Source organism: Corvus hawaiiensis, chromosome 17, assembly GCF_020740725.1.
Source record: "Corvus hawaiiensis isolate bCorHaw1 chromosome 17, bCorHaw1.pri.cur, whole genome shotgun sequence".
NCBI classification, from domain to species: Eukaryota; Metazoa; Chordata; class Aves; order Passeriformes; family Corvidae; genus Corvus; species Corvus hawaiiensis.
The window spans coordinates 16,715,969-16,740,424 of NC_063229.1; the positions used below are offsets into that span (position 1 = coordinate 16,715,969).

At 36.1% G+C, this 24,456-nt stretch overlaps 1 protein-coding gene across 4 annotated transcripts in view; it reads right to left on the bottom strand.

Annotated features, from left to right (window-relative positions):
* NCOA3 (nuclear receptor coactivator 3) overlaps positions 1–24,456 on the bottom strand; it is a 63,101-nt gene that overhangs the window by 3,456 nt on the left and 35,189 nt on the right. For 2 of the 4 annotated variants that reach the window (XM_048321452.1, XM_048321454.1), the window contains exons 5-24: positions 19,666–19,773; positions 17,736–17,908; positions 16,151–16,251; positions 15,000–15,174; positions 14,261–14,449; positions 13,949–14,050; positions 13,019–13,159; positions 12,262–12,409; positions 10,986–11,374; positions 9,855–10,732; positions 8,123–8,258; positions 7,478–7,540; positions 6,820–7,008; positions 6,091–6,330; positions 4,574–4,700; positions 3,696–3,867; positions 2,641–2,937; positions 1,020–1,124; positions 408–630; positions 7–181 (exon numbers count right to left, since the gene is read on the bottom strand). In XM_048321452.1, coding sequence (XP_048177409.1) covers positions 7–181; positions 408–630; positions 1,020–1,124; positions 2,641–2,937; positions 3,696–3,867; positions 4,574–4,700; positions 6,091–6,330; positions 6,820–7,008; positions 7,478–7,540; positions 8,123–8,258; positions 9,855–10,732; positions 10,986–11,374; positions 12,262–12,409; positions 13,019–13,159; positions 13,949–14,050; positions 14,261–14,449; positions 15,000–15,174; positions 16,151–16,251; positions 17,736–17,908; positions 19,666–19,763 — 4,121 coding nt within the window. In that variant the 5' untranslated portion in view covers positions 19,764–19,773. Of the gene's footprint in view, positions 1–6; positions 182–390; positions 631–1,019; positions 1,125–2,640; positions 2,938–3,695; positions 3,868–4,573; positions 4,701–6,090; positions 6,331–6,819; positions 7,009–7,477; positions 7,541–8,122; positions 8,259–9,854; positions 10,733–10,985; positions 11,375–12,261; positions 12,410–13,018; positions 13,160–13,948; positions 14,051–14,260; positions 14,450–14,999; positions 15,175–16,150; positions 16,252–17,735; positions 17,909–19,665; positions 19,774–24,456 lie in introns of those variants that run through there. The other 2 variants (XM_048321453.1, XM_048321456.1) reach the window with 2 other exon arrangements.

Below are 24,456 nucleotides of genomic sequence, written 5' to 3' on the forward strand. Positions count from 1 at the left end.
GTTCACCTGTTTCTGGGCATGCTTCCTGAGGGCCAGCCCTTCATCTCTGAGGACTGGTACATTGTTGCTGACTGAGGATGCTGCAACATAGGGTTCTGGGAGGGTCCAATTCTTGATGATATCATTGGATTGGGAGGGCTTGATACTCTACTAAATGCAGGATCAGGTTGTTGGCTTATTCCTTAAAATAAAACAAAAAGGAGACAGATACAACATACTTCAGTTAGCATCACCTAGTACTTCTAGTTTATCTTCTTGCAGTGATTGGAAGGGGAAAAGTCATCCTTTTTTGCAGCAGTATTTTCAATTTCTCAGAATGACTGGTATTTAGGTAGTTTGGATTAATTAAAAAATGGAAAAGAAAACCAGACAAATAAAAAAGAAACCAACCATGTTAGTACTAGTACCATAATTAGGTGGATAGGGGAATTGCTGTGAAGGAACTTGAGCCATTGGAGGGCCTGTCAAAGCACTATCCATGCTTCCTGAGGCAGTCACATTTGGTGGTGGACTGAAGGCCTGAGGTTGCTGTTGCTGCTGCATCATCATTGCCATCCTCTGTTGTCTAAAATGGTGACTTATTAGCTCCCTGTTACGCTGAGCCACCATTTGAGCATTAAGAAAACCTTGCTATCCCCCAAAGAGAAGAAAAATCATATTAGAAGATGTTTTTACAAATAAAATCATGTCACAGTCAAACTCATTTCTAAGACCCAGCAAGTTAAGGAAAAACCCCAGCCAGTACAAAAGAAATCATCAAAATATTAAGACAAAAGTTTTCATTAAATTGTCATTAATGCTAAACAAATGATAATGATATTTTACATGGAAAAACTATTGGCATACTGAATTGACAGTATAACCTAATGAACAAATCCCCCTGCAATCTCAGGAATAAGGGAGGTAAAAAAAAACCCTTTTTTTAAATTATGCAGAGGAACAAAACCAAAGAGGAATGCTATAAAACGATGAAAGAAGGTTGGAATTCTAAACAGATGGCTACTGTAATAATTATTTACCTGGGATCCCACCTGTGGCTGCATAACTGGTCTCATCACTGAGTTAGTACCACTTACTGGATTTTCCATTTTTATTTCAAGCGTTTGACGGGTCTGATTCATAAACTTGGAAAAAGACATTTTAGTACTATTAGCTTGAAAATAACAGCATCTGAACCAAGTAATGGCAACTCCTGCAAAACCACTCTTTACAGACCTCTTGAACCCATAAAGTGCAATGGCTAATTTTTGCCTTGTCTAATGTACCTGAAGAACCAAACTATTTGTTTAAGCAGCTCAAACACACACAAGCCCCACCCCACCCCCCCTCCTTCAAACAGTGCAGCATTAACTGGCATTGGTTTTTTATTTCCCTTGAAATTAGCATTCTTCAAGAATAAAGAGCAGACTATCTGTTTCAAACAGTTGTGTCACAGAAAACCGAGAGAGAACACAGTATTTCCTAACATTGTCATTCCACGTGTGGAGAGGAAAGGGTTGAAAAATGGAAGATTGTCGAGGAGAGAGAAAAGCTGTTTTTAGAATCATTTTCTCTCAAAGACCAATGATGCACTTGGGAGATGTTAGAAAATACTCTGGCTGAGAAAATTCACGCTCATGTTTACTCTGAGATGTTGTCTGTCTAAGGAAAAGAAATGGAATTTTCTCACAAAAGATAGCAGGACGTTGTAAAGACTTTTAAAAGCCTTTCCCATAGACTTGGGCCTCTTTGTAAAGGTGGGGGAAGGGAGATAAGAGGGTTTGGAGATGTAAAACTACAGCCTGGCAAAGGACTGTGCATGCTCCAGGCCCTTTTGATATGTAATGCAGGGCTCAAGCCTGGGTGCTTTTTGCCTCTGCTAAAATGAGCTTAGCAGTTTATGTGTATCTGTGTTTTCGGAATCCAAGATGATGGAATAAACCTACTCTTTGCACTTCAGCTGTGTGTTGTTGTTGTCTTGGTGTTACCTGCATGTATTCTGTTCACACACCATGTCATACAGCAGTAGTTCAGTTTTCCAAGTTTTATTTGTACGCTGTATTTAATACCAAGCCTGCATTTTCCCGTGAGGAATTCAATGCTGAAATCATGCACCAATTTTTTAAGCAGCTTCTTCAACCTAGTGTTAAGAGATCTATGTGGCTGTATCTGTTCTCTCACCTTTCATCCAAAGAAAGTACCTAAAGTCACATCAAATCATGAAATGGAAAGCAAACCCATATATCGATAAACCCAAATGATTAGTTAGAAAATACAGCAAGAAAGAAGTAACACCTGATTTACAGAAGAAATACAGCTCTCATTTAATGCTATCTGTGAGGTTCCGAGAACATACTAATCTTAAAATGGATAAAGAGTTACATTGTACAAAAGCACTGTTTTAACTAGCAATCGTTTTGTGTGCTGCAGGAACCAATCTAACCTGTAGCTGATAAAGGAGAAACACTTGTCTTAATAAATGTTCTTCCACTCCTACAGCCATCAGGCATTCAATGAGAAGCACTGTCGAAATGAAAGATCCACCCTCTCAATCACCTGTTGTGATCTCCATTGTTATATATGTGAAGCAACACAATTTCGTGTGCAAGTGATTCAATTCTGAAACATGGAGGAAATGTAAATGTAGGAGCAAAAAATTACCTGCTGTCCCTGGAGCCTCTGCTGGAGCTGCATGCGTAGCTGCTTTGGTGTGTTGGTTCGAGGTCTCATCACATTTGCTCGGGGATGCATACTTTGCATAGGAAAATTGCTCGGTTGGCTCATCTGATTCATCACTGAATTAAAAGACGGCTGCTGTCCCTGGACATTACTGAAACTTCCTGGCATTGCTGCCCCTTGCCCTTGGTAGGGTTGACCATATAACAAAGGCTTCTGGTCAATCATAACTGAAGATTCCTGACCTTGAAATGAATCTTGTTTGGGTTCCAAAGTTTGTCCCTTCAACAGATACAAAAGTGCTTTCATTAGCAGTATATATAGAACTCCTAAAGAAGCAATAAAATTAACACAGCATAATACACCAGTCAGCAATTTTTTGGATAGAACATAACATGGACAGCTGCTGTTAGTTCTGTCTCCAGACTAATGAAATAGTAAAAGTCATTAATAATAATTCTTTTTAAAATCAATTTTGCTGCACACTGCATACACAGGCAGACCAGTGTCACTATTCAAGCCCCTCTGCACTTTATGATGCTATTTGTACAAATGATAGTGTCATTTTGTGGTTCTTAGCAAGTTCCAAATTACTCACAGAAATTCTTTTTCATATTTGCTAGCCATGCAAATTCAAGCTGCAACCGAAGGAGATACACATCACTGCCAGTCAAATAATTCACAACCTAAGCTCAGCTGACAACAGGCTACTAAAGAAACCCAACACAATTCTCAGCTTATAGATTTATAATGAATTACACCCAAAACCCCACCTTTATATACCAAGGCATGATATAATAAACTTCCGTTAGAATATGCCATTTTATATTTCTTGTAATGCACAAGAAATTTAATCCATACTGAGCTTCTCCATTGAAAATCACTAGTCAATGTAGAGGTTTCCAAAAGCAAATGTATGAAAATGAAGATGAGGATGTGAGGAGATGAAGTAAATGAGGAGGCCCTCTTCACTTTCTTTTCAAGTAACAAAACAATATTGGTCTTTGGAAAATAAATGGCCAAAATATCTGTTTACTTACTTGGTTTACAAGATCAGGAATTCCTAATGCTCTGTCAATTTCTTCCAGACCTGTGACATCTGTATTACTCAGTAGTGTGTGCAGCTGATCCAGAAGCGCCCTTTCATCATTCTGACCTTCCATATTTGGTGCCGAACATAAGAGGTCATCCAAAGAGCTTCTAACTAATTGTCTATAAATAAAAAAAGATTAAAATCATAGAATCTATAAGGTTAGAAAAGACCTCCAAGAACACTGAGACCAGCCTTTGACCGAATACCACCTTGCCAACTACACTATAGCACTAAGTGCAACATATAGTCGTTTCTTGAACACTTTAGGAATGGTGTCTCCACCACCTCCCTGGGCAGCCCATTCCAATGCCTGACCACTCTTTCAGTGAAGAAATTCATTACAACCATTACAATAAAAAACACAGTTTTTATATAGTATATTGAGCTGGGTATGATTAAGTACTATCATCACCCCGATGACTGAAGTAAGACTTAACAACTTAAGTCCCAAATTTATGTCCTAAAATGTCCAGTCACCTTCCATGCACCTGTGAACATACATAAATTCTGTTTTCTCCTAGCTTCTGCCATGTGCCACAGAGATACGATTTCAGAGTTTCCCATCTCTTTTTTCTGTGCCTCCCAACTCAAGGATTGATAGATTTTGTTAACAATGCCTTTTATGGAGCTGGGTTAAAAGATATCCAGTGTTGGATCAGCAGCAGGAATGGAAACATTTCTGAAACATTCCAGAAATGGAATTCTGACTCCAATTTGTTATCCCCACTGTGTATGCTACACAGTTTTATTTCCAGGTCTTAAATTCTTCTGACAGACAGCAAACAGTTGTATTTAGAATTACCTTAAAACCTTCCCCAATTCTACCTGCTTTGTGAACCCCGTGATGCTTGCTCCATGGACATCATATTGTCAGGCCACAATCCAGGTTGGTTAGAAGGTCCAGGCTGTCCATATGGATTCCCTCCCATGTCAATGTTTATCTCATTTGGCCCTGCAAGGTAAAACATTTGTGTATTTTTTAAAAACTGAAGGTCTCCGCTTGCTCTCCTAGTGTTCACATTAGGATGACCACACAAATTGTCAAGCAGCTTCTTGAGCTTTCCATTATCATGTTTTACAGTGTATACACAAAAACTCACAATTAAGATAATTTCACAAGTATAACAGACAACAGATTTAAATATGGCAGACTGTGATCTAGACCTGCTACGCTGTTACAGCAGAATTGCTATTTCTATTCCTTTAGCCTCTAAATAGGAGCACGATAGACATAGCACTTTACATGAAAAAAAAACTCAACAAAAATTCTGGACAATGATATCTGGGTACCAGCAAATATACACTGTCATAGTGACATCAAAATTTGTCATTTTAAATTCCAATACAGAGTGGAAATCAAAAGAAACACACACTACATAACATTTTGGTCTTTGGGAGTACTTTCTTCCCTCTACCTGTCCAGGGACATACAGCAATACAAAGGAGAGTTTATGTCATCCCATTATTTCCCAGTATCTGTGTGAATCACCTAGCAACAATAATTTCTAGGAAGCTAAGCTGAAAAATTCTGACTCAGTCAGGACTGCACAAATTTCTTCCACATTTAAACTTATACCCATTTGTTGCATTGAAATAGTAAGTCTGTTTAAGAGAACTGGTAACAGTCCTGGTAGCTTTCCATGATAAGAAAGGAATGCTGTCTAATTAAGCTGGTTTGGGGCATACTGGTACTGGCATAGTAGACTGGACAATTTCAGCTCTAGACTAAACCTTTGTTAAAGATATAGAACAGGAAAAACCCACAGGCTTTAAGACTGTTCATATTTTAGGCATACAGCTTATTTTCTCTCATGCACACATAAATACTTTGAAGAGAAACAGTATTTGCAACGTGGTTTTATATGAAATTTGGCTACTCCATGTGAAAAGAATTTTGAAATGCTTGAGAGAAAAATTTCAAAAGACACTGATTACCAAGAAGTTAACAGAAAAAAAAAAAAAGGCATCTATATCAAGTAGGATGAATTAAATTAATCACAATACTAGTATCTTCACATATGGAATCATAGATGCTATTTAGCTCCTGGAATTTAGCAAAGAAGTACTGCACTAAATAAATACACAGAAATTACTCCCCCCAAATCTCGGGATCCAGAACAAATTATCTGCATATGAGACATACAGCACCAGAAGAAAACAAGGACACCACCAAAAAGTCATAAAATGTCATAGTCAGGGAACAATACGAGAGTCTCTACCTCAAAAAGCCTTTCAACGAAAATCTAGCATTTTACCAAAACTGCAAAGATTCTTATGATGAATGCTTACCAAGAAACCAAAGAGATAGTGCTATGTAGGACAATAAGAAGTTAAGAACTTACTCATGTGGTGAATCATTTGCTGTTGCAGCATTGGCCTAGTACCAGGTATGCTGTTAGAGCGAACAGGCAACCCAGACATAGAGCCACCCTCTGGCAGCCTGGGAAGGGTTGTACTAAATTCAGGTCCTGGTCTCAACATGGAAGCAGAACTTGCAGATTCCAATCTGTTCACCTTGGAGTTTGGCAAACCCCAGTCTCCTGACTGATGCTGATTCATCACATTTCTGTTGGGAGTGCTTGCTGTAATGAAGAGCAGAAAACACAACAATTCATTACCTGGAGTACATGATATGTTTTGCTTTTAGAATTTTTTGCTATTTCACCAAGTGCACCTGCTAATGTCAGAGCAATTCACTGAAGTCCTACAAAAGCAACTAGAGCTCACCATGCCAAGTTCTAAATCATACAAAAACTATATGAGTCTAAATGTATATAAAGTTCATAATGACCGGCTGCCACTGTGAACTGTTCTTGCTTCTATGTATCAAAATAGTAAAAAATAATTTAACTACTTAAAGTTAAGTACTGGTAATGACACACAGATAGTAAACAGCTATGTTCTTATAATTTTAGCTAAGATAATAATTCACAAGTGTTAATGATGGTAAAATTATAAGTCATTAATGTTAAAATTTCTTCTAACAGAAATTTGTATTTTAATCTTGCAATTTTTTGTACATAAAAGCTTTTTCCTTTACAATGAGAGCTGTTTGTACACAACCAACAAACCCAGATTTGCTCCAAAATTTTCTTGGTTTTCAATCATTCTTGGACTTCCACCCATCAGGTTTTGTTTTTGTAACATGGAGAACGCATTGACATTCCTCACTGAAGCACCTGAGCCCACAGGGCTGTCTAAAGACAAGGCTCTGTTAAAAGGTGGGCGAGTAGTCTGCACAGACTGGGGATTCTTCACACCTGTTAAAGAATTAAAAGATGCATGCAACTGTACATTTTAAATAAAATATGCTATTAATGACTTAAATAAATTAGTCTCATCTATTTATGAGCTCATATACTTGATCTTAAGCAAGCCAGGAATAGTTATGTTGCTTATGTTCTCACTACAAAAATTCCCATTTTGAACACATAGTTAAGACCTTTTGCAGAAAAAGTCAAAGGCCGTTCCCTTTGGCCCTAGACAAAAAAAGAGTTCATTTTAATTTCAGTTCTGTAATGAACTTAGTAAAACAGACTTCTTGATATATCTAAGTGGACTGTCCAGACTTTGGTTAACTCTCACATGGAGGTAGAAACAAACGGTTCTGTTTGGAACAGCTGGAATCCAGACATGGTGTTCTGAGCACAGTGTCCTACATGGACAATTAACCCACAAATCACTGTGCTTCACAGCCAATAGTGTCAGTGGCCTTACGTGTTCTTGTACCTGGTTTTATATTTTTCATTATCCATGTTTCACCTCCTTCGGTTATCTCAGCAATCCATTGCCCTATATAATCAAGAGATGACCAGTGTCATGAAGGGAAGCAACAACTGCCATGATGCTGGTCTATTAGCTAGGTTATCCTCCCCTCCTACTCAGCTTCCTGCTAAGGAAGGGAATTCCTTCTGATGTCAAGGAGGAGTAACGATTAGAATTTACTGGCCACAGGATGTTTTCACATAGAATAAGAAAGAAATTAAAAGCTTGTCACCAATTCCACATTACATCCTTAGTCATCAGTAAAGGATAAAAATTCTCAATTTTAATTTACAATTCACCAAACATCTTTCCCGATGACTTGTCTCTGAGAAATCTACGAACCCATATAAGATGAACCCAGAATAAACTACAAAACAAGGAACTGAATGTTACTCGTGTATATAGAAGGTGAGTGCTCTCAAGACAGCCAATAGTGTATATAATAGCCTATGAAAGCCATATATAATTAGCCATTTTGCATTACATTTGCCCTTGAAGAAATAGGAGATGAAGAAAGTATTCTCTAAGGGTTTGAGAATGCATTATGTTAACATCGGGTAAGAAGAAAACCCTAACTTTAAAACCCAAGTGGTAGATTTAATTCCTTACCCAGTAGGGCATTTCCTTGAAATAATGCTTGCTTTGTTCCAAGGTTATTTCCATTTGCAGACATAGCATTATTGTAAAACTCTGAACTAGTAAGATCACCTAGAATTGCATCCAAATTCTCCAAGTCTCCATTCTTCTGAAAATGATGCAGTAAAATACCAAGGTTATTTACTCTCATATGGCTATACTTCACTTTTTACTTAGCTCCTTGCTAATCTTAAAATATATAACTGGGAGACAAATGATTTAATTCACTGACACTATCTTGAGCTATCTTTTAACTTCCAAAGAACTTCAAATATCATTTAGATACATTTTTTTAGAGTATTTTGCTTGGGTAGTTCTGAGAATTAGCAGAAACTGGAGGTACACATAACTAAAATGAAAAGTATTTCTGAATATAAACATTTAAATAATCCCAAATTACAAAGACATATACACTTATGATAGTGAACGACATCAAGAATGTGTACCCTTAAGTGATAAACAATGTATCTATCATACACAAAAAGCTACTAGTGAACGCTGTAAGACATGAAAATTACCCACAAGGTTTTTCTGGTCAGCTGGAGCCCTAGCTTTCTGTAAAAGCTTGTTTTCAAATCAGATACAGTTTCAATAGAAAAATAATTCATATATAGTGGATCCCTATCTTCACAAAAAAAGTGCTTCTCTGAATATCTTAATTACATCTCAGGAGCAAGTATTGAAACTACATGTTGTGTACTATTACAGAGTTGTTAGTGACTTTTCCAGTAAGTGGTATTCTAACAATGTTATAAGGTGTTTCATTTATAGTCACCCCTTAGCTAATATAAAAAAATTGTGCATAATTTTTTTTATATACACAGTTATTACTGATTTGGGAAATTCAAGGTCTAAGAAATTGACATATCTTCAGTAAACTCTGTCATACTGACCAGTACTGTTTACTTCGAAGCTCCGAATCTTAGGACTTAAATACAAAAATGTTATATATAGATTATAATTTTAAGAACGGCTGTTCCTAACTAGTGTACTACTGGTTTCAGAATAGTTGTTCCATGGTGCTAGTTTTCTGTATCATGACATTTCTTGGAATTCCAGCTCTAGAACTTATTTATTTGTATTTATTTATTCAAATTATGTATACATTTATACATTTTAATAGGTATTTATTTGAATGCTGAATACAAATATAAGTATTTGGAAGAACATATTCCCCCATTTAAGGAAAGAAAAAGACCACTAAAACCAATGAATGAACTAAACCAAATTATGGCTATTTCAAGTATTACACATTTTTGTGTACTGTTTATATTTTCAAAACGAAATCATGTTCTACGTTTTGCTCTTGTATTGACAACTAATTACAGAGGCAGTTACAGCCCCATTTCCTAGTAAGCCATAAAACCAAACATGTGCTAAGATCTGATTTTAAGGAATAATTTGTAAATAGTACTTCAATTGTACCATAACTTAAACACATTAGTCCAGGACTTCAGGACTTCAGACTTGGTTATATACATATCCTGTAATTCTTTTTGTTTGTGCCTTTTCATTCACAATTAAACCTGCGTTTTTTGTTTGACATCATTTGCACAAAACTTTTAAAGAAATGTTTACACATGCATACTGTAGAGTGTTCTATATTTAGTCATTCATGTAATGTATACATAATATGTATATATTTACATTCATGTAATAATAAAAGATTGGTTTGCTCACTGCCATCATTTTACATTACACGTACCTCCTCTGCTGGCTCCATTTTTATTTTCATCTCTTTTTCTTGACTTGAAGTAGGAATTGTAGAACTCGTGCATTGTCCCATCTTATTATCCACACCTTCTACTTTAGGCTTCAACTCTTTGGAAAGTGGATCCTTAACATCATCTTTATCTAGCAGATATCTGAGCAAAGCATTGTTTTCTTTCTTCTTTGGGCTCAGTTGTTCCTGTTTGACAGTGCCTTCTCCACATCCTGTGTTACTAGCATCATGATACGTGTCTTTACCAGTAGCTTCAGCTGTGATCTTGGCCACCTCTGCTGGAGAATTACCATTCTGCAACAATTTATGTAAAATCCTGTGCTTCTCTTGCAGGAGCGACCCATGCATGTTTGAGGAGGAAGATACCCCTCCAGATGTTGATGAGGAAACTCCTGAAGGACTGGTAACGCTGGCAGAAGATTCTTTACTATTTGTGTCTAAAGGTGAGTTTGATGGTGTAGAATGTCCTCTTTCATCTGAGGAGCATGTGAGTAGCTGAAGGAGTTTTTTATGCCCTTTGCTCTCAGATGGTCCTCTCTGACTTTCAGATGCTTCCAGATTACCCTCTTTACTATCTTTTTCACTAAGGAGATCCCTGCTGTTTGGCTGGCAGATGGAACTTTCCACTTGGTTTTGTTCACAATACAAACCAGAAGGGCTTTTGGAGTCCTGGGTACTTGTTTTACTTTGCTGAGTTATGCTAATGTTTGGGGAATTATCCAGTTTTGGACCCGGTGAAGAAAGTGTTGATAAAAGGGAATTTCCAACACCCTCACTAATGGCTTGCAGAGCACTAAGAGAACTGCTAGAGAAAGTGTTGTTGCTAGTGTTGCTGGCAGATCCCATTGGCGAGTGCATACCTGTATCATGCGACAGAGATCAAACTTATTAGATTACAGTACTGCCTGTATCTACTCTTCCTTTGGATTATGTATGACTGCCACACTGAGTTAATAATTTTAAAATACATATTTACCATGAAGTCATACTACATTCAAGTAACACATATAGAGTCATATAGAACGGTTAAAATGGATGAAAGATGGGATTCAGGTAAAAGTGAGAAAAGATAGCTTGGAAAAAAAAAAAGAGTTTACAGCAAAAATTAAATACCTGTAACTGGAGAATACTGGTGTGAACTTATTTTTGGACTCCCTCGATTCCTAGGAGATACCATTATATTCTGTTGGTTGGAAGTTAGGCCAGAACTACCATGTGGTGGGCTACTTATATTTAACCCATAACTGTTATTCTGATAAGCAGAGGACTGCACTCCAGGTCCAGAGTTCACTGGCCCCATATTCCCAGGGCCTCCATATCGTGTGCTCGTGAGCTGACCCACTGCATTTGCATCTCCCATCCCATAGCTCCTGTTCTGCATTGGCATGGCTTGACCAGGTGACATGTTCAGAAGACCACCAACAGAATTTGTGTTTCCAGTCACAGGTGTTCTGACGTTTTGCCCAACAGAATTGGGATTTGGCTGATATCCGCTTTGTTCCCTGTAAATTCAACATCATCCCCATAAATGCAAGAAAATAAATTACAACCTTATTTGGAATCATGTGCTACAAATACATTATTAAATAATTGCCCAAATATTTTTTGCAAAAAAGAGCAGTGAGAATCAAGCTTCCACAAAAGCAGAACTAAGCCATGACACTCATTTATTCATTACAGAAATGCTTGATCCTTTGGGGGCTTTGAGTCAGAAGCACATACTGGATCACTGCCTCAAAAGGCTTTAATCAATGGTCAGATTATTAATCAGATTTACCAATTTAAAGATCCTCCTTTTTTTACCACCTTCCTGAGTTAACGTCTGACACCATTCTACTGTGCACATTAATGATATGTAACCCTGAAAAATCTCAAGTTACTAATTTTTCAGCATCTGGAGGCACTCTAATGCCAGAGGGAGACAGATTCCCTCCAAAGCGACATTTCAATTATTCTTGCAAAGAACAAGAACAGGTCATAGGAAATGCTACTTAAGGTACATTTCAGTCATGGATTATGTATCTGAGAGGGTTTTGCTGTATTTTTAATCGGTCTGCAAAAGCATGTGACCGAGCATTTCTATTTTCAGTGTTTCATCAATGTTACCACAAAAGACTAATAAAAACATAGCACAGGCTTTGTGCAAGTACCGAGAAAAAAAAATCTCTTTTGACTGCGATTGTCCTTCTGCCACATAGTTAAAGGGGACTCTGCTATGTTTACACATCTATTTGTGTGCTATGCAGCTCTGTTCCCCAAGTTATTCCCCATCTGAGTTTTAATCAGGTAAAATATTTTACTATGCTATTTTTCTCAGGTTATCTTCAAGGTCAGATGCATGTTTAAAAACTGTAACACTTAAATTATAAACAGATACTACTAATTTCACCTTTGAAGGAAGTGGGTAGAGACAAATCCATGGCGGTCATTAGTTACAGGATTTCGAAACAGTTTACTCTTTGTTTGTGCTGTCACTATCGTACCATCCGCTAAAGAAAACCGATACAATGGGGTTTCAGCATGACCTTGTGTATAAGCTGTAAAGGGAATATACAAATATAGTTAATATTTAAAATCCCAAGAATTATTAATATGAATCATAAGATATTTTTGACACAATGCCCTTCATTTGCTAAAGATTAAAAAAACCCCAAAAAGCCATAAAACTTTAAAAATAAATAAATGAATAAATAAAATAAGGAAAAGGCATCAACACAACCGTTACCACTTTCAGAGTGGTTCTTTAACAAAGGAAAGGGTGAATTAAAACAAAGTCAAACTAACATTAACCAAAAATAACAAGCTAATGATAATTAAAGATGACATATCACCACAGAAATATAACTGTCTCTTGTAATTGCTGTATCCATCTATGGAAAAAACAGCTTCCTTGAGGTCCCCAGATCATGTATCTGACATTTTCCATGAAAATTTCCAAAACAAACACACTGAAAAACAAAACAACTTCCAGCAGAATTCCTCGTTCTCAAGAGATCATCCTCCTTCAGTTTGTAAATGAATCACGGTAAGTAACAAAAAACATGAAAAAAAGGAACATAGGCAGAATTTAGCATTTTTGTTTTTCAGAAAAAAATGCAGCCCCTAGAAGAAGCAATATGACCCAAACATTGTAAACTGATTTTTACCTTCATGATAGTGGCGTTTATTTGACCACGACTGCCCATCATTATGGCATAAGAATCTCTGGATACACCGACGAATTGTATCTTCAAAGCCAGGTCTCATAAAAGATCGTAATGAGTTTGTATCAATGTTGACAAGTTTGCCTAACATGAAAAAAAATTCACAAGTTAAACTCTTTATGACTATGACAATTCTTTTTGTATAAATATGGTACATTTCATAAGGCTCCAACACCACCCTTTTAATCACCGAATTCTGAGCATGCAGAAGTTACATTTATGAATTATCTGCCATATGAGAATATGATGTTGCTTGTTGAAGCATCACTATTCAAAGGGATTTATATAATTGAGTAAGAGGAAGTTAATCACCCACAGGTCAATGTCAGAGCTTTAGAAAACAGTAACTTTAGTCTCTGGTTACAGGCACCTAAGGGATGCACAGAGTAAAATTTTAAAAAATACTGACCAACTACACAGAATGAACATCATAAACACAAACTGGCACCTGAAAAAGTCCCATTTAGATTAAACAACTCTTTTGATTTAAACAGCATAAACCATTTTAAACACTAGCTCATGTATTGTATAAAAATACAAACATTCTGAAGGACTTCCATTCGCTTCAGTTATGACCTAAAATATTTCTTATGCGTAAAGGAAAGCAGAATGACAACCATTTGAAATGCTAGTTAAAACACAAGTAATGCTTTTTACCAAGCTACCAAACAGTAACATAGAGAAGAAAATGCCTCCCACAGTTTTTATTACACCTCACTGCCAACAATGGTATACTGTAAAAAGCAGTTGGGAATTCTCAGTATGAATTCCGTTAGTCACTACAGATACACAACATACACTCCATTTATTTAAAACAAGAGCACGTGGACAAAGAAGACTCCTTCATACCTTCCTCCTGGGTATGCTTCCTACCTGAAAGATCATGTCTTGTAACAAAGCTCTCTGGATTTGTTGGAAATGCCCTTTCTGCAGTTGCGATACGGCGCGCCACACAAATCATGCAGGACTGCAAATCTGTATTTAAAAAAGAATGTTTCTTCTTTCATCTTCTCCTGTTTTACTCTACTGAAGAATCTAATGAAATAGCTGAAGCGTCTTTCGTTGTTACAGTGGAAGTACAGACAGTAAGGATTAAAGTTGCTGTGTTCTTAAAAATGGATTGCAAAACACCAAAGAGCTTTTCCCAGAAATTTCTATGCAGGATAATTCCACAAAAATTCCTACCTTCCCCCTCTTCCATCATAGCTCTTGGCTGCGATAAAGCAAAGCACTGCATAGTTTCATATCTTTGACGTATATCCTGGTAGCCATCTACATCTTCCAAGAGATCATGAGAGCTTTTCACCATCATCCGGCAATTGAATGTATGGCTCTTCTGTCGAGGTGTTTCATTAGTCCAAGCAACTCCATTAACTTAAAAGAACACAGTGAGAATTCATATAGATTTTCAGATACAATCAATTAATAACTGATTCTTCTTAATTTAGATACCCTGTTCCTAGATTACAGATAATAAAGACTATTTTAAGATGCCTTCTCAATATACCATCAATATAAGGTCAGTATAAAATAGGAGTATTGAGAACCAAGTAAAACACACTCTTTCTTTTGCATGACACTCTCAGTCACTTGAAGAAGTGCTGGAAAGTCATTCATATATTTTAAAAACAAGCAGTTCCTTCAGCTAGCCTTGTGGTATTAGGAAAGGTGTTCCTTAGCGTTGCTGTTTGAAAGTTACAGGTAAACAAATTGCAAAGGCTAAAGTAAAGTGGGAATTTCCAGCACATTTATTTCTGATGGTGTGCTGTTGTAAAAACACAGTAATATTTATCAAGATATTTTTGTAGACAAAAATTCTTTATAGAAGTATTCTCTTTTGAAAGGTTATCCATTACAAGGTCTTTTTTTCTTCTCTGATTGCTTTCAAATAGCCTAGTAAGTGCAGTAAATCAACTTTTACTACCTGAAGATTTAGGTAAGTTTTTAAGAAAGTCCTTCCGGTCCTCTTCATGCAAGATACCATAGACACTTGTATTAACCAAATCTTCTTGTTTATACTGCAGATACTGTGTGACATTTTCTGATACAAATACTATGTTCCCATCTCGATTTACAACAAAGAGGAAGCCGTCCAATGCCTAAATATTAACACAACAACATATCATATAAGACATACTGACTAATTTTGAACAGAATTTAGTTTGAAAACTGTGTGGGTGATAAATGTCAAGTCACAATACATTAATTTATTTTCAAGGATAGAGATGAAGTTTTAAATTCTTCTTTGAGGAAAAGTGTGTCTGGTAGAGAATTATTTAAATAATAATAATAACTAATATGTTCATTTGATATTCCATTCAGCTTTCACACTGATAACCAGCCTTCTTGTTTCATTCTTAATCCATATGAACACTAGATCATGAATTTGTAACATTAATTCAATAGCTAGCAAATTGAAACAAGAAGTTCAATAGAAACAAGTAGTATGTCATGAATATGAATACATTTCCACTAGCAAGTGATGAGATAGTAGGATCTAGCCAAATACTGTATGTTCTTAATTGAAAGAAAAATTCAATATCTATGTTACAAAATTAGGCTTCAAAAATGCTTTAATTAACTTGTAAATATCAGATTGGTCTTCTAGGCATAAAGAAAGGCTATCTGCTATGTACCTTTGTTTACTATTATTCTAGGGTTACTTTGCTTGATGGCAACATCCATTCAAAATGCTTCATAATTCAGTAACACAAACACACATAACAAAGCTCTCCTTACAAAAACTCCTCCATTTAATGTCTATCCCCTATAAGAAATAAAATATTCCTTGTATGAATAAGCATTGCTTCAGTAGAATTTTGCTAATGACTGCTGGAGTAAATAAAGCATAGGAACATTAGAAAAAGTCAAAGGCTATTCTATTTCCTTCTACGGAGAATTTCAGCAAAATGAAGGACACATGGTAGATTTTGTTCCTGACCCTTTCAAACATACTTCTGCATGGTTCTTGCATGCTGTTTTATTACTACAAGATTGCATACTTTATTGGAAAATTTTCACCTGCCTTAAGTATTTTGTTCCATAGGAATTTACTAGGGCCTAATTTGTACTTGCCTGTAATAAAAGAGGTCCCAATGAATCCTTGTCAATAACTCCTTGACCCGTGGAAGATACATCAGCTTTCTGAACATCATCATCATTAGAAACTGCTTTTCCTGAAAGCCAAAAGATACATTTCCTGAAAGTGACATTTCACGTGAAGACCACATTTTAATATAACAAGCCAGATTCTAGGAAGCTTGTGAATAAAGGCAGTAAGAAGCACAACTGAGAGAGGAAGGCTCATATACTGTTAGTTGCTAAGACTAGAAAAATGTCATGGCCGCATAATGCCAAACTCTTCGCTCACATAAATTGACTTGGCAGTTGAAGTTGACAAGATGAACTTGCTTTGTGAACATTTCTTGTTTTTCAGATACCGTCTGATGAGTCTTTCAATAGCCATTAAACACACTCATAATATATATCTCTTTGTCGTGCTTTTATTTTGATCATCTCATTATCACTGGTCACAGTCTTCAGATGCCATCACCACTGTTCTACAAAAAGGCCTTGATTCATGTTGACAGTCTTGTGTCTGTATGTGTATATATGCATGTGTGTGTGTGTGTGTGCATGCATATAATAAAACTATATTTTAAAATCAAAATATCCTAAATTAATTGATTGCACAGGAAGGTGGAATGGGAATCCATGCCATGCAGCAGAATTACAGAAAAAAAAATTGTAAACTTTATTTTGTGGTACTTGCTGGCTGGTGAAGCAGACCACAAGAGGAGTACATCATCTCAACTCCAACATTAAACATTAGAACACACTGGATGGCACTACAAAAAACCCTAAAAGCAGAAGATGATTCTTAAAAATAGTTCTAGCATGTCTTCATAAGATGTGGCAATTTACCACAACAGGTAAGATATACACCACAGCATATTCTGGTTTTCTAATGCTTTACTGCCCAAATGACACACATAAGCTTGGGAGGCTAGTCATTGAGAGGAGGAGATGGGGGCGGGGTGGTGTTTTAAAAAAGAAATTATATATACCTCTCACTCTGTATTTTAAAACATGGGGTTTGCACCCACCTGTTTGTTAAAAAAAAAGTATTACATCACTTAGGTTTACCCTATCTGACAGAAATTACCAAGATATGATGCATTGTTTCTTTCTCCTTTGTTGACTTGGCTGTATTCTGAGTACATTCAATCACACTAAAATAGCATTAAAAATCCCTGTCTGTGATTGGAGGCTTGCCCATAAGAAAAGGATGAATTTCCTAGAACTGAAAGGCAACAGCATGTATTCTGCACACCGATGAGTATTCGGTGTATTGTACAAGCTGATGGTAGAGTACCATCTCCTTTTTTTGACTTTGCCTGTGGTACAAAACTGGTAAGAAAGATCATACAAAGTTTTAAAATCCTGATTCCCAATAAAAAGTGTTGATAAATACCTTTTTGCTTTTAAACAGAAAATTACTTAGGGTGCATTTAAGGTTTGAATCAAGACAAAGCCCAAAGACCTGCTCAGTTACACGGTATTGCGAAAACCACTACTCAATTTCCCAGGTAACTATTGCTTCAAAAAAAGAATCACAATGAAATTAAACTATTCATTTTGACTTAGCAGGGAACTGTACCTTGCTCTTTTATTTGTCGAATCTGTCTCACGGTTTCTTTTAAAATAGCACATTTGTCTGGTTTGACATTGAAATTGTCAATGTCACTCAGATTAGCAGATATCAGCTCAGCCAGTTCTTCAATGTATTTGCTTTCCTGCTCACGTCGACGCTTCTCACCACTGCAGACCAGACTAGGAATCAAAAACATTGTTTCATATACTTACATACCATCCTATACAAAACCTGTGCTCACTCTGTGCACTATAATGTACTTCACTTAACACCCTCCCATTAAACCTAGGCAGTAGTTATTCTTCCAGGGAACATGAATCTGAAGGGCGAATATGTGTGTTTTGTTACACTGGTGTTTGGTTTGGGGTTTATGTTTGGTTTGCATTTTTTTTAAGAATTTCAAATACAAATTTATATCAAGAGGATAGAAGAAAGCTATTAATAAAAAAAAAAAATCCTCCTGTTTTTACTCTATTACTTTATTGACAGATTTCATGAAAAGAGCAACTGCTTTTGTCATAAAATTGTAGCACTCCTACAGAAAGTATATTTTAACCTTAAAAGTTGCTTTACAGTTGCTTAAAATTTATTAGACAAATGAAACTGAATTTTAACATTCTATTAACTCCCTTCAGTTTGCTTGTAAAGAGATGACTATAAGAGGTGATACCTCAGAAATTTCTAGGCCAGGATCTACATGCCATCTCAACATGCAATCCCAGACAACCTAATGTTGCTAGATACAGTGTCTCTTTGAAATTCCTTTTCCTACCCCGGTTAATATGTTGAGTAAATATACTGTCTACAGACTAAATCAACAGGGAGAAATGTCATACACAGTATGGCAAGAATAGGAAAAGAAGGACTCAGGGCAGGGGCAAGAATGGACACATCAAGGTAACTGAAAGAGAATAATCATTCTTTGAGAAGAAACCAGGCGAAAGAGTTAGGAAACTATGGATGGACCAACACTGGAGAAAACAAATACATTACAAAGCAGACGCTTGAAAGATAAAGAAAGCTATTGAAGGGTGACAATCTGAAAAAGAATTCCTGAATGGACAGACAGACACTGCAGAAAGAGAAAATGGAATGGAGGACACTCATAAAAAGACACTCGGATACAGTAGAAGCATTTAAGGATCTCATACACAATCTGTTGAATGATGAAGGCAATTGGCATGGGGCACTGGGGATATATATATAAAAGGGACAAATATTAGCACACAGAACGCCTGAAGATGAATTTAATAAAAGTTAATACTCTGTAGGAAGAAGAAGATAAAAGAGAACACTTCACATGATGGAGAGCAATGAAACTTGTGGGGAACAGAAAACTGAGTCCCTCAGACAACAGTTATCTGACAGAGTTGGGTGAGGGGCAGGCAGGTAGTATAGATTGCCAAAATTTAAGATGAACTTGCAAAGAAATAGTCTAAAGAAGTACAAACAAATTAGCAAAAAGCTCAACCTCTTGCAGTATTCTTTGCTAAATGTAACTGCCTGAAATGAGGCCTGTCAAATCAATTACCAGCTACAAGATGTCACCTTAAAAATTACTGTGAAGCAAGAGGTTTTTCTTCTTTTGCCTTGCAATCACAACTTCAAAAGTCATTCCTTATCTAGTGGAAGGTATCCCTGCCCATGACAGGGGAACAGGAACTAGATGATCTTTAAGGTCCATTCCAACTCAATCCATCCTATATGTTCACTGTATTAAAATTTCCACAAGAGTCTAAATTATAAAGCACAGTTCATCAACTTTGGCATATCTACACCTATTAGTAAAGTTACCTATCTTCACAACAGAAGCTGACCTAGAGAATTTTTCAACTAAACAAATTCCTTAGTTAGAACTTACTCTAAATTGCAATGCAAATTTGAGAAATATTTTTCAAAACTCATTAAAAACCAGAAAAGTTCTATATAAACCTACCTTGCTCCTGGTGTATCACAGGGCAGTGGCTTGCGCTTCCTTGACTCATTAGTCAAACTATCCAACGAGTTTTCTCCTAATCCACTCATCTTGACCATGCATCAGCAACTAAAAGCAATGAAACAATAATTGTGAATAAAATGCTCAAAATACTAATTCAAAATACAGAGAACTTATCCAGATAAGCAATTTATCAGATTTACAAGTGAATTTTCTTACTGCAAATCCATAAACTTTTTTGCTACTAAAAAATAATGTTTGGATACCTTTCTTTAAAATCTACCCGATATTTAGCCAAAACACAGGTTTATAAAGCTTTGTATCATTGTAAGCAAAAGTAAAGGTTAAAAATGCATTTGATTTGTTTCAGAGATATTTAAAATTTCCACCATTGTACTGGGACCACTGCATAGCTTCAATTCGTCTTAAAAAAAATTCTCAGTATTTAAATATATATTTCAATAACCTGAAAAGAAAGTGATAAATTAATGTTGTACCAAAATACAACTGCAGAAACAAATAATTTTCATCCTTAGGAGTAAATCAAGGGGCTTACAAGAGTTTCACACCTGTCTCTGTATAAAGCCAACAGATTACTATTACCATCGTCACAGGTTACTATCGTTTTTGTATCTCTTGCTAAACCTTCTAAAATGAATACAGTTTTCTAAAACTTTGAGGCCAAGGCAAGCAACGACTTCAAGCATCTTTCATTTCTATTGCTTCTGCAGCAAAGACTGGGCCATAACCCAATAAGATACCAGGTAATTTTGTTTAAGTCTAGTTACATTAAACAAACCTGGCGGATTAGATATATATGACACTCATCTCCCCTCACTCCCAGGAAAAAAAAAGGAGCACAGGCACAAAGGAGAGAAGAAAGCTGTGTCAGGTCCTGCTACGCTATAATCAACAACATGCTGAGGGAAGAAAAAAAATTTAATGGATCTATGCTATGTATGTAGTTGGAGTATTTTAGAACATAAGTAGAACTATAAAATGATCTAAAAAATTGGTTTTGGTCTTTTGTACTACAATGAAACAAAACAGATCTGGGCAGTTAGAATTTCAGCATTAATTTATCCTTTTTACAGAAATTTCCAAATTATGTGTAAATTTATTTTACTGCATTCTAGTTCAGACTGCAGTTCTTTACCCTATACAGCAGTGGCAATAAATGGTGCTAAATATTTAGTTAATAGAGCTAGACTTGTCAGTTAGAGAGAAACTTTTCCATAACATAACCCAGGCACTAAGAGATTGTGACAGAGATCTTTCATAGAAAAAGTTCTTTATCTCCACGAGCAAAAACCACCATTATGACATTCGTTAAAAGAAACTGGCCTAGGATGACCAAATTCCTAGGAGTCAGTGATCACATAACACAAGGACAAGGAACCGACAGAACTAAATGAAGTTTATGTTAAGGTATCAGAGGCTGGTAGCCAACGGACTCAAGCAGCTCTGCAGAACAGAATATGGGCACCCCATTGAACAAGAAGTTAGTGAAACACAAGTCAGCAGTGTATCCTTACAGCAAAGACAACCAACCCCTCAGAAAAGGCACCTAATAAACTAACTAACTGCTTCCAGGACAAGACATCTGAGGAGAGGGGAAAAAAAAAAAAAGGAAAAAAAAAAAAGTGTGTTTTACTGCTCAAAAGTAGTAACTTTCAAGGTTACTAACCTTGACTGACTGAATTTTTGTTTATTGGCTTCTTGTGGGGGGAAAAAAAAAAAATCTGCTTTAGTTTTTTCTAAAGTCTAAACTGAAAGGACACACAAGAACAGATTTACATGAAGCAGTATGGGGGTTTGAAATTCTCCAGGTGGAGAATTCAAAAGAACATTCTTCTTACAGCAGTACAAAACCTTGAAAGTTAAACAAGACAGAGGACTGGATTACTCTAGCATGTGTAAAAAGCCCAGAAATAAAAATGTCATCTTTTTAAAGTACAAATTCTCTTTGCAGCTAAGAAAATGTTACAATGCTTAACATAAAACTGTATCATAACCAGTCCTCATGTCAATCGATATGCATTACAAAAGGAAGGATAACATGTTTTTAAAATGATAACAGAATTAAACTCAACAATCAAACATAATCTTCCATTTGAAATAAACAATTACAAAAGATGCCTAACTCTGTATTATGGGCATGAACTGTACAGGTAAGAACTTGGTATTACATATAAATATTTGATTAAAAAACCAGGATGAATAAGACAAAATCAACAGAGACATGGAAGAGCAAGTCTGAAGACCTTTATCCATTCATATATTCCTCCAGGGCAAAAAACTCCCAAATACGCATGTAGCGGCCTACGTTATGTAAAGTTCAAGAAAAATACACTGCTAGGCCACTAGATGACAGTACAGAACTGGAGAACTGCAGGGATCGTATTTCCTTCATTTAAATGGCTAAATAAAAAACTACTCTTCTGAAAGAGTAAGCAGTTGCCAAAAAGAGATTATAAAAACAGCTTATGATCATGCAAAAAGCAGTTGATTATCTGAAGCTGATACTCAGCATTACATATGACTCAAGGTCTTATGTCTACGGACCTCACAGCTAAGGCTGAATCTTCAGTTATGCTGTCAGTGACACGTGCGCACATTTCCAGGACTGCCGCTTCCCTTCCTGTAACTACACTTGCAGGCTGAGTATAGACAGAACTGCAGGTTTAAGAGCTAATGTGGAAAGAGAAAGGAAGAGCGTAAAATGTAAGGCTAGCTCAGGAAGGATGTGGACAAAGCAAGTATTTCTGAAGCCAAGAGTAAATTCTGTTTAAGAGGAGGAAGCATTTGAAACACATTAAGCAGTTGAAAATTTGAGCTAGGACAGATATTTCACTCTAACATAATTTTGAAGGTTACATGGTTGCATTAAATTATTTAGAATAGAAATGTCATTTTTGATTTAACATCTACTTGTGCTGAGAAATAACTCACAACATGATTAAATAGAAAACCAAAAATTATTACATTTTGTCTCAGAAACATGATAAATATCAGAGAATAAAACCCTTCTTCTATTTTAAAAAAAAGCACTTTTCAGTGCCTAAATATAGGAGTTTGGACAAGGAAGGAAAAATCAGTAATTTGCATAGGACGTTACCGTACTCTTACACCCAAGTAGGCGGTGGTAGTTTATGCAGGTCTGAAGCTGCAGAGCTGCTGCACATGTATTTTTCTTTCCCTAAGAATATACAACAAGCCGCACAGGCAGGTCATGCCTAGAACAACTCTGTAACTATTTAGCTAAGGAAGTTACAGAAGCTGCTTCCCAATACAGATGGATTTACAGTACAAATTGTTAACGGTCAAACTAATTTCCCAGCTACAGGAAGTATTTGCAAAAGAAGCTACTACTCGGTCAGTTAATAATGAAAGAAATCACCAGTTCTAAAAGTACCGGGCGTTATATTTATTCATTGGAGATGAGCCTGTAATTTCTAATGGGCTAAAAAGCTTTTCCAAAAGGAAAGCTATTTTGGGGGTTTGGGGGAGTTTTCCTGAAGTAAATTATGAAGCTCTGAAACTTCTCTGCATTTTTACTGCTAAAAGCAAAAAAAAAAAATTAACAGTGGCATCTTTGTAAACTTACTTTCTGAGCGAAGAGGCAACAACATTATTTCTGGCTTATGAACCACTACTGCTGGCTAGAAAGGCTTCTCTGCTAGTTATAGCGCACAATATTACCTACCTAAATGAAGCACGTTTTTAAAGAAAATAATTACAGAGTGAAATTCTTTCTATTATTTGCATGACTAAAATAAATCTAAAAGCTAGCTTAATTTGACTAAATAGCTCAGTTACCACATAAAACTGGGCAAATACAAGAAATTCTGTTAAATTTTAGATCAGTATAAATTACCCAAAACACAGGAATGATAATCTTCTGTCCTAGAATATTATTCTTACTCAGAATAATGGAAATGCAGACATGACAGCAACAACTTCCATGAAAAATCTGACAATTGTTCTGCTTTCTTTGAAGTTGCATGCAGAAGCTCAAAATATAGACAGCAAACCTACTGCATAGAAGGACAACTAACAGTGGGACTGTATTATGAACTTAGGCTAACAATACATACTATTATGTACTTTTCAATGAAATTTGTATGCGAGTATTTGCTTAAAATGCAAGAAGCTACAGCAGATTGATTATATGTAAGGATGAAGAAATGCTGAATATAAATTCTATCCAGGGACAAGACATGATGTTTTTCTAAAATTTATCTGTTCCTACTAATATAATTCATAATTTCTTGGGATTTCTACATTTTAAAGCCAGGTATTTAATGAACAATAACTTCTACATATAGAACAGTACTTAAATGTTTGCCAGTCTGATGTCATCAGCACCTGCAACTAATTTGAATTTCTAAATTAAACTGCCCATGTTACTCCACTGTATTGGAATACTTTGTCATTTCATTGAACATTGTAGAAATTAAATGCATTTTATGCCACACTGCACATTTAGCCATTGAAAACAGATGACACAAACCCATACATTCTTCTGTCCAGTGTGATTTTCTAAAGCGTATTTGGAGAAAAAAAGCCCTAGCTCTTTCCAAATAATTTAGATAGGTATGTGTTTGTATAAAACAGAATGTTAAAGTTGAAAGGAATAAAGATGTCCAGAGCCCTCCAAAGTTTATACTTTCAGAGAAACAAAGGTGACATAAGAAAAGGTTCAAAGTCTTCAAAGCAACGCACTGCTTAATTCCATTGGTTGTAGCAACAATGAACCACTACATCATGATGCTCCTAACCCCACCAGTG